The sequence below is a fragment of the Pholis gunnellus genome (genome assembly GCF_910591455.1).
Source record: "Pholis gunnellus genome assembly, chromosome: 6".
Lineage (NCBI taxonomy): Eukaryota > Metazoa > Chordata > Actinopteri > Perciformes > Pholidae > Pholis > Pholis gunnellus.
The window spans coordinates 15,394,137-15,405,628 of NC_136532.1; the positions used below are offsets into that span (position 1 = coordinate 15,394,137).

At 41.3% G+C, this 11,492-nt stretch overlaps 1 protein-coding gene across 1 annotated transcript; it reads right to left on the reverse strand.

Moving 5' to 3' along the window:
* Positions 1-7,452: 7,452 nt before the first annotated feature.
* On the reverse strand, positions 7,453-10,848 carry stc1 (stanniocalcin 1; the record flags this gene model as incomplete). Its single annotated transcript, XM_079161197.1, has 4 exons — positions 7,453-7,753; positions 8,434-8,645; positions 8,787-8,929; positions 10,668-10,848. 4 exons carry the CDS (start codon positions 10,846-10,848, stop codon positions 7,453-7,455), a joined length of 837 nt encoding a protein of 278 aa, XP_079017323.1.
* Between the last annotated feature and the right edge of the window lie 644 nt (positions 10,849-11,492).

Sequence of the window (11,492 nt, forward strand, 5' to 3'; positions counted from 1 at the left end):
TGCTGCAAGAGCAAGCAACATATGAGAGCGTTCGAGAGCATTTCAACTGCACCGGTGAAGTGACTGAATATGATGCTCAATCACCTCCATGGTTTTGATTGGCGAAGGCAGATGTTTGGTGCACAAATAGCATAGCATTGTGCCATATGGTGAACCTAACTGTAACAAATATGTGAGTAAATGTTTAGTATAATGTATTCTGCATATCCAGAACCAAAAACTGCATTGCATTGGATTCCGAGACAGAAATGGAAATGTTTCATCTCTTTCCCCTGCCACTCCAGCGCTTTCTTCAGTAAAATTTGATCTCATTTTCTTTCCCATCCTTGGGTATTTCCCCACAGAAATGAAGGGATGGTGATTGCTGGGTAAGATTGGAGTGGATCTAATCTTCCACTGCTCTCAGTCATACTCCATTTCACTGCACATCTAATTTGTCACACTGCTGATGAATATGCCACAAGTTTCGTGGGAAAGAGAAGGACATAATGAATATAAAACACACTGGGAGAGGGGAGAGGCAATTGCCGTACCGCACTAACCACAGTGCATTGTTCATTTGTCCCGTTAAATTGCTGACACCATGCATCCACTATGGACACGTCGCTTTCCTCCCTCAGAATTTGATCAAGAGGTTAAAACAATGACAAACTGAGCTGGCTTTGTTGCTTTCCTGCAGCTTGCAGGCAGAAGCTTCATGTTAATTTGTGATCATTGACTTTAGGGTCAGTCTGTTTGTCCAAGGGGAGCATACATTACCCCTCAATGCCGTGCACCCCGCTGTGAAAATGCTTGTAAGAAATGCATGCATTTACTGCTCATATTTTAGCAACATGATGAGCATTGCAGGCAGATGTACTTCACAGAAATGCGCATGCAGAAGGTTTACACAACATTGTTGTGAAGCAGAAGGCGCCATGACGTTGTATCTGATGGCTCAAATGGAGCACTGTTTTATTACCAGCTTTAAAAAGCATTACCATCAAATTAAAAACACAAGCAGATGGTATGAATTGCATCTGCATAATTATATTCTAATTTCGTCATTATTCATTATTACTCTGTTTGTGATTGTCAGGGCGGCGATGCACTCGGCAGCAGTCCAAGCAACAGGCAACAAAGTGAATAGACGGGGTCAGGAATCTGTTCAAATGTTTCCTGGCAACAAGATGTTTTCTGTGTCGAAGCTTTAGAAAGTTGCCTTCTGCAGAACTGCAGCTCTGCAACCGAGCAAAAAGACTCGGTGAGAGGCAGGTGTTGAAACTGACCATATGGAAAAATTCTAAAGCGTTTTGTTCCGTCCATCACGCTTGGTGCTAAAGTCATTGATGAGCTGAGAGTGAATGTCTCTTTAAAGAAGGAGAGGATAGAATCTGTGTGCAGAGCTGCCGCATCACCTATCCATGAGACCGGAGAGCGGCTGATGAGAAAGCCCTTCAGGACTCTTCTCTAAATAGGCATGAAATTATATCTCCCTCTGACTGAGATTAGCGGCCACGGAGCCTCTTGCGTTCTGCCCCCTCTTTTCCTCAGGCTATCCAACCAAACGGAGCGCTTTGCAGTTTCAGCTCGTTTGTGTTTAAGTTTAGGAAAGTTCATTTCCATCAGGAGGTGCTCTCTATGTCCTTCATCTTATACTTTGTGGGTCCTGCAGGATTCGTCACATGTACTGAAGAGATGTGGTTAACCATAGCAATGTTATGTGTTGATGAGTTGTGTTAAACATCATTCACTGGAAATGATTTGATTCGCTTTGTTTCAGAGTACACATTACGTTGTACAGAACTTATTAATAAATAGCTCATCTTTAGTTGTTCATTTTTCTACCAAAGGAAGCTCAAAGAAACTGATTCAATGCTGAATTATTTTGTGTCTACTATTTTATGTAATTATTCTAGCAATGCATGTAGCTATAAAATGCAGCTTTCTGTTAATATTCTAGAGCAATACCAAGGCCTCCCCTGAGTGGAATGCAGCTATCATGAGTGTCATTGAAGGCACCTGTGCTTTTCCTACTATGACATGTCAAAATGTCTTTCGTGAAAAAGGTCTATTCCAAATGAGAGCTAATGCGTCTCCTAATATGTTGGACGTACAACAGGCACCCATATGGTAGCAAGTTAAAAGATGATGATGTATTAGTTTTGCATCCAAGTGGTAAAAAAATAATCAGTATTTGCAGGTTTAAAATGTCAGTCCACTAACTGTACTGCTCGCCTGAAAGCCATGCTGTCACTTGCTGCTACTGACGCTCCTGCTATTGTTCATACAGCATTTCTTAAGCCAAGTCTACATCCTCCAAGGGGGAAGTTATTATTGTCACTCCCAAATCGCTGCTGTATGAAGCTTGCTGCATCTTTGTGGGGAGTTACGAGGTTAGAGCCTTGACCCCAAATGTCACTGCTGTGATTTCTACATTTAGATTATATAATTCATTCCACGTGACCTGGCTGACATCATCTGATTACCTTGGATCAGACGTTGATGATCGGGGTTGTAAAATTTGGGACAGAATTTGGGAGTTTACTTGGATTGGCCGTTAGATTACTTTGTTTAAAATGATTTCAACCTTCTTTCTTGCCTTTAGGTCTAGAATAAGTCAGAGAGTTAAAACAGACATCAATGCAGCTTTTTGAAAGATGGTGCAAAGTGTTTGGGATAATGTCAACTTGAGGACTGAGCCGGTTTCCATTTCCTATGTTGCTGAGGAAATTAGAAATGCTAATAGCACTGGATGTTATCATGGTATCATGGTGTCATGGGTGACACGTTTATTGTAGATTTTGTGGTCTGGTGGAAGAGGAAGTGATGAAGGGAATAAGCAATCCAGAAAATCCAGCAGAAGTGTGTTCGAAAACAAACTCCATGTCTTAGTCACACAACATTTGACACTTAAATTACAAATAATTGGGAGGTTGTGGCAATTTGGTACTTCTGTCTTTTGTGTTTGTTGGTTTATGAGGAGACCTGTGAACATGTTCCCAAAGAGCGTTTGTTGTATGCTGTGAACCATTCAGTCAGAACATTATGCATCTCCTAAACGTATCTAACCGGTAGGGGAGGTGAATCTTTACTCAGTTTTCATGATGTTCTATCCATTAAACAACACATTTGGGGGTTTGCTGATGAATAAACCCAAGAGGCACTTTCCCCGTCTTAGGGCGGCTGATGGAGAATGTAGAGGCCCAAAGGAATTTTAGATGTAAATCTGCGAGTGATGATGGATCCAAATGAGTGAAACAAGAGCAATGCAACATATTTCATACCATATGCCAGATATGATAAATATTTTATTTCTGATCAGCAAAAGACACACAGTTGATGCATTTGTATCTTTCATGACTTTTCAGTACAGAGGAAAAACCCAAACATATACACAGTATGGGTATATATGTATATGGGTATATCTTAAAGTGCAAGTGATTCACAAGGGTCAATCATGCGTTACATAGCATCTGTATGAGGAACTTCAGTAACCTCCTTAAATCCTCGATAACTTTCTGAATCTGATAGTAAAATAACTGTCACTTATATATGAATACAAAATAAACTTTACTAGTCACTGAAGCTTTTTGATTTAGTTTAAGCACAACATTTATCTATTTCAAGTCTTGAGAGGAAAGAGTACCATGAAGTGCCAGAAGTGAGAAGTCTTTAGTCTCTAGTGTTGACAGGAGAAACAGTTTCACAAAACTCTCCATGGGTCAATTTAATAATGCTCCAGTACCACCTTAAACACCCTATACTTTTATTACAATCTAAAACAGAAAGTAACTTTACCTTATATACTTTTCTCACTTTTTTGTTTTTTCCTAACAGCCTTCATGGGTCACCTAACTTGGGCATGTTCTCGTCGAAACAGACATTCAGTATACAGGTACATTCTCTGAAATTACCATTACATTTGACTTGGTGAGGAAACAGTCAATTTGCCTTTGCCAAATATATTTGACACGAGGAATGTTCATAGAAAATAAATATGAAGACACGGATAGACAGTCAAATATTTGAATGTAAATGCTGAGCTCACTGTGTGTTGACAGACCAGAGCGGCCACAGCAGAGGGGCATCTGGACAGCATCACACAGGGAAGTAACAGTTTAGCAGCAGCTGTTGGGTTTTGGATTTACCCATGGACAACAAAGATACAGACATATGTATCAATAGTACATGAAGAAGCCCTGACCCTTCAGGATGCGAAATATTCGAACTGATTTCTCACTGGGTAAATAAAACATGTCTCAATTGCACATGTGCTGAGTTTCAATGCCCTTTATAGTGGTTAAGATGCAAAGTGCATATTTGACATAACATAGTAAGCTAGGATACACTACAGTGTGACTATAGCTCTTAACTTCCCAAGTGATTCCTTCAGAACTGTCCTTTCACACCGAATGACACAAAAGAAATGCACATATTTACAGAACAAAAAGAAACACCGGTTTACAAAAAACACGGAAACAGAAAGCAATATAGAGGAGCGATGCCTTCACGCTGTGAGCGCAGTGTGAGAGCAAACAAGCTGCTGTTTTATTCACACAGCATCAGCTGGCACTGAATGAAATAAAGGTCAATTTCTGTGTTGCTGTGAATCCTTTAATGTGAGATTATTGCATAGTTTTGAATTCTTAACATAGCTATTAAATTGACACTGACATCTCTTTGTTTCTGGTCTGTGCTTCACTCTTATCAATCCAGGAAAATATATAAATTCCCTTTTTTTCCAAACGGGGCTGGGTTCAATTCCCTTCATGAAGCCAAAACTATATTTTATAATTTTGTTATAAAACTATTTTCAAGACGACCGATTTGCAATGTTTGAATATTCAAGAAAGGGTGTTTTCGGGATGAAATTGCTTAATAGTGAACCGAACCCAGCCCTGGTTCCAAGCTACTCTTTGTATTGCATTTTCAATGTGCACAAACATTTGCAATTCACTGTCAGTAGAGAAACTAGCCTAAGCCATTGATTATCACCACCATCTATCTACCAGGCATCGATAGAACAAACACCAGCATGAAGTGACTGTGGCTCCGTGCCAATCAACTGATTAGACTGAGCGATTGTCTCGACCTCTGAAGGCCATGAAACATGCACTCTTACCTGCAAAAATGTTTAGATTTCAAATGTTGATTTTGCTTCCTAGATGAAGTCTTCTGGGACTTTTTGTTACTTTGATGTAACAGTTACAAGGTTCCTTAATATACACAAATTAACATGTGCTTCTTACCTACTGAGACAACGCCGGAGTGTCATTTTAACTGAACTCCAACAATGTACCACCAACATGTTACAGAGAGAGTGTGTGAACTAAGTTAGTAGCAGCGGCCTGTAAATATCTTCACACACATTGGTTACTTTCTCACTGTCTGCAGGTAAATCCCCGTGCAGTCTTAGTAAAACATGCCTGAGATGAAAGTAATCCTAGTGTGTTATCGGTGATAAACTAACAACCAAGTATTTTCTTGAATCTTAACTTTGATTGTTGCTTATTTAACCATTAATATGTAATATCACGACAAAAAGTCTTGATTAAAAAGCAGGTTTTTAGGGGCTTTAAAAGAGATTTTGCGACCGAGGGCTAAAGCAGATACAGATACCGCAGTATGAACTCCCATGATGCCTTTCTCTTGCATTTCTCCTGTCTCTTTCTCTACTGTGTTGTATCAGAACTGACACATTGACAAAATAACATGCAAAATAAATAATAACAGGAAAAAAATGCAAGAGATGACGATAATCAATGACACTTGTTACGCATTAGATTCAACTATGCAGCCACCTGGAGGAAAATTAATTTCAGCCCGTGCGAAGATAAGCACTGCAAACTGGTGCAGAACAATCAAAAGACTTGATGCTGGTGCTTGTTTTGCTTTCATTATATGGTCAGTCATCGACAATGTGCACGAACCCCCATCACTGAACAAGCACTTCTAGCAGCTGCAACGACGTCCTTTTTTTTTTTTTGACTGTGTCAAAATGAAGCTATCGGTTTGTTGTGGTCCCTTGTAACACCCATAACGTAGATCACCTGACTTGAATGACCGACCTTGTTCCCCTATGGCCAGCACAGAGTCATGACATGGGTCCCATTCAGCCGCCAGTGTGTTCAGTGTGAGTGTCAGCTCACTTCTTTTCTTTTTTTTTTGGCATAGAGCTCATGTTGAAATAGGAGCCATGACTGAACTGCTTTTTAAATCTGTAAACTAATTAAGAACTACAATAACACAATTAAATAATATAGTAGGAAAATAAATATCATTCCAACAAGGCTTTTTGTTTTAAATAGTCATTCTCAATCTTGACACTGGAAGCCAGTGTGTATGTCACGTTATTCACCTCAGAGACTGATGATCATCAGTCCAACAAGATGGCTGCTCTCAGTCTCATCGGTGAACGTGCTAATCAGCTACTGCGCATACACTACCGCCTCAAGCTCAGTTAAGAACATGGATACAGATTCCACTAAACATGGTCCCACATATTATGTAGAGCTCAACAGTCATATGCACTACAAGTGTCAGTATACAAGATATGCATCATGGACTTTTTTCTGATATCTAGACTCGGCCACGACCGAGACAATCCTTATGTGCAGGATGATGATTTGAAACACACGACAGTGGCTACATCTGCCTTCAGAGAAAAACAACAACTATAAGTGCTATTAGCTATACACTATTTTGGTATTTCATGAATAGCAATTAGGGCAGTTTGAAGTTTTTTGGTCAGTTTAAGGTAACTCAAAGGTTATCGTGGAACCTCTACAGACCTCACTCCGTATGAGCACTCTCTTTTAGAGGGCAAGCTATGGCTGTCTCAGATACCTTAGTGTACAGTACATTTAACTGTTACGTTAGTCAGAAAATAGATATGAAACTCATTTCCACATCTCATGCTCACAATTTGACTGGTCTCATCACTGAAATATTAAATACATCTACCAATAATATCCCATTCCTATCAGTGAACTAATAATAATCCAACTACTGATTTCTATTAATGATTAAATGCCGGGGATATTAGATTGCGTTATCTTTTAAAGTACGGACTTTTGCTCTAGAGGCGTGAACCACTATGGCTGTTTTTTTTTTCTTCTCTTTTTTTGCTTTGCATCAAAAGACGTCTTAAGGATTCATCTCTGTTGGTGGAGGTGAAGAGGAGTGAACGGGACCATGTCGCACAGATGCAACAGCCACATGTTCAACACTAACTGTGAGCGGACTCGATGGAAGGGGGGGGGGGGTTCTCTCAAGCCTAAAGTGTAGGATATACAATATAACAACAACCAAACTCTGATATCAACTCTATGTGCGTTCCGGCATTCCCTAGAGGTGCATATTTCTGTAACTTCCAGTCTAGCGGAGGAATGGATTTTGTCACCCCTAGGGAATAGAGGAGCTTTTATGAAGTTTTGAGGAGTGTGTGGAGTTTCTGAATCTGAGTGGAAGTTAGGAGCTGTCGCTGGCAGAGCGCTTTTTGCCAAAATGACTGGCGGAGTCTCTGTTTCGCAGATTAGGCTGGATCTTGTACATATGGGGACCCATGGACCAGCGCCAGCTCCCACGGCCCTCCACTCCAGTTGGGATGACGGCAGCTGCAGCCACAGCAGTGGATGGGCAGGGCTTGTTCTGCAGCAGCTGAATAAGCATGGTCATCTCTGGGCCCAGCCGCGACACCATGCTGGTCCTAACGCGGTCCACTGTGTCCTCATCACAGTCCATCAGGCTCTGGAGCAGCTTACCATAAAACCTAGGACAACAAAACAAAGCGTCACAGAGCGTCTGTTTAGGAGCTCCAAGCCAAAATGGACAGAATGTACAGCAGGGCAACAAAACATTCCTGTGGTACCTGCCAATTGTTCATATCTGTTCAAAAGTATTTCTATGTATTTGCACTCGTGCTCTATAGTCTACATCTATAGTCATTCATATGGGTCGCTACTAAGCCTTGAGCTTCACCCTCTTGCATAGCCCTTTTGTATTCACTCCCAAACTGCAATCCTACATGTATTACAGCAACAATAGGAACAAACATATCAAGACTTGATATTCCTGTTTCATTTTCTTTCATTGTAGAGAGAATGTATGAATCAGATGCCAAACAAAAACATTGAAATCAATACAAATGTAGCCATCTGTTATGCTGCATAACTCAGGATCTAATGTGGAATTAGCAACACGCCAGCCATGTATATCTGTGGTTGTTAGGAAGATTCAAATGTATGTCACATTCATTTAAAACTAGCAGCTATATTTAGTGATTACTGGTAAATAAGCCCTTGTTTTTGTATCTACTCTCTGGTCAAAGAGCCTGTTGAACATCATAAGCTTCAAACTCTGACACGCCCTTAACACGCCCCAAAACAATGTGTCCCGTGTCACCAGATCGCAACTTTAATCAACTTGTTGTTTAGTAGAAGAAGAGCTCACCTATTGGGGAAGTGACTTGGTAGCTGTGCCACTTCGCCAATAGCATCTGGATTTGATCGGGCTACAGTGCAGATATCCAGCTTGCTGTAACACTCCTCTTGGACTTCAGATATCATTCTTTGGAAGGTGGAGCAGCGGCGGATGGTGGGGAATGCCTTCGTGGTGATGCCATTGGCAATGCACTTAAGGCTCTCCTTCACAAATGCTTTACCCTGTAAAAACACAGCAGTGCTTCACACATTCTTGCCCTGACAGTTACACCCATATAATCCTACACAAGCTCATGTGCATGGTAGAAATAGAAAGGATGGCATACTGTTTGCAGTCTTTGTGAAATGAATTAAAGTGTATACCTGAGTGTCAAATTTAGCAGCACTGTAAAGGAAGGACTTGCAGATGTCATGCATGCCATCTGTGTCACAAGTTGAGTTTTCCAGGCAGGCGAAGGCCCCGCAGCCAACTTGGAGGGCACTGTTGAGACAGCGTGCCACATCTGCTGTGGGCACAGAGAATGAACCATCAGCGGGGTAGCCAACAGTGGGTTCACTGGGAATCACTGCACAGTCACTGAGCTCATTACTCAAGGGTTGCCAGGGTTTCAGCTAAAAAATGTGGCGAACAAAAGCAAATTTTCATACTTTGGTGATTCACAAAAGACATAGTCACTTGGAGCAAATAGTGACTTGACTGGAGATTGGACACCTTACAACTCAAACACTATTTGGCATGACTGCCCTTTTCTCTTGGCAGGGACCTATATTCCACGCTTTGGTTCTTTTCAGCAGGGCTTGGATGAACAGCACCAGAAATACCAAAGAGTTTACTGAAAATTGTTGGCGTGCCTGTAGACACACGGAAACATACACTTGTACCACTGGCACACACAGACATACATACACACAAACTCATTCTGTCATCAAACTCTGTCTTCAATTGTCGTAATTGTCAAGCTGAATTGGAAGACTCTTATTCCAAACCCCTGTAATGTTCTTAACTATTAACTTAGCACATGTAACAATCCAGTTACATCCCAGAAATGCTCCTATGAACGTCTACATAATGAAATACATGTTCAGAAAATGCTGCTATCTTCATTTCAGGAGGGTCACATGACTGGATTAGTTATTAGGCTGATTAACCCACAAGTAACCCTGATCCCCATCTTTGTAAAACCTATGAAACTACCCAGCTGCAGCTACCCTGCAACATCATTCAATCCATTTTTCAAAAACTGACCTTGGCCATGAGGAACACAGCTCCAAGTCCATGCAACCGACTTGACATTTTAAACCAAGAATCAGCTATAAATCATAATCTGTAAATCAGTGTATCCAGATAGTTGCCTCTCCTTTTTCTTCATCCAAGAATCCACTGAGATGGCAGCCTGACTCAAATCCTTTGTAATAACCATTAAGAAATGTGATCGCAGAGCCTAAGCCTACTTGGCAGACTTTGAATCTGAGGCCCCATGTTGACCTGCACGGTCAGATAAAGTCTGCCCGCCATCGGGGACCAGAGATTGCTCTTAAAATACAGAGAGTGAGCTGCAAATCTTACGATGATAAAGCAGTTCCCGCAGAAGGGAATCAGCATCCCTGTCAGCCAATTATCACTGGGCTGTAGCTTTGTGTTAAAAAGGAAAAGTCAACATATGAATGAAGCCACGCAGATTCACCCTTTGCAGTGTCATTTCTTGATGGTTATTGCAGGGGATTATGAATCAGGCTTTTTTTGGGGGGGGGGGGGGGGGGGGGTGAATAAGACATGTGAACTAATAGGGTTGCATTCATTTATCCAAAAGACACAGCCCCAGTGACAAGCAGTGTAACAAATAGCCTGAAGCCTTCTGTTTTATGCACTGAAAGCACCCTCAAGTCCACTATAATGCTGAATAGTGGGACGTATGCAGCAGCCAAAGCCACGAGAAAGAGACTACCAGCATGACACAGCCTGCGCTCTCAGGTGTCAGCACCAAGCTCCATGCTCATCTGTTGCCGGCAGGACACCGGCAAAAAGCACAGCGTTAATCCCGCAGCCTTTATCATGACTCAACGCGCTCGTTTAGACAGAAAAGGCTGCATAGCCAAACAAATATGAGGGAACAAAGATCTCCACATAGTAAACGAGCAAAGGTAAGCCTGTGCATTGTGGAAATGGTGTGTAAAAAAAAAAAAAAAAAAAGCAAGCAAGCAGTGCACTCTGAGATACGCAGATGGAGGCAGCGTGTTACTTACAAGGGCTATTGGCAGAAAAGCGCGTTCTCCTGGGCGAATAAGACTCGTTTTGATCCAGTTCATATGCAGATGCGTTCAGCACCATCAGGAGAAAAAGTCCCGTCCTCAAAGGCATCGTCCTCTCAACACAGATAATACAACTAAATGTAAAGAGACGCCTCCTGCTTTGTGTGTAATTCATAAGAATAACGCTCCGAAAAGCTTCTGCAGCGCCGAAAACACAATCAATGTAGGTTATTACAAGTAAGCTGCCGGCAATGTCTTTACACTGGACTCCTCACTATCCCTTTGACTTGCATGACAGATAGCACCGATGTCAAGTCTGCATGGGTTTATATGGGAGCGCTGAACATTACGAGTTCTGCGTTTGGACCAATCAAAACGCTGTATTCAAGACCGTGGTCCTGGTCCCTCCACTACTAATTGATAAGATCATTTAACAGCGGCTAACACAGCTCAACATGGAGAATGTGGCCATTATTTCTTATAATAGCCCCAAATACAACATGTAAATATTTTTATTTTAGAAGTTTACCCTATAGACATTAATAAATCACCGTGACATGCTACAAGTGGCTCTTTTATCACCTAGAATTGCTTTGATCACTGATTATCAGGTGATTCTTGACTCACGTGCAGTATTACATCAACAGTTATCCTCAGATTATTGGGATACATTGGTTTATAGTTTATTTGTTTAGAATAGTAGTTTTTTTGTGACTGCTGTAAACGTGTTGTAATCTTTCTGTGTTGCCGGTTTCCATGAGACTGCTGCCATAAATAATGAGCAAGGGACCAAACCAAGGGATTTTTAGTTTTTTCCTC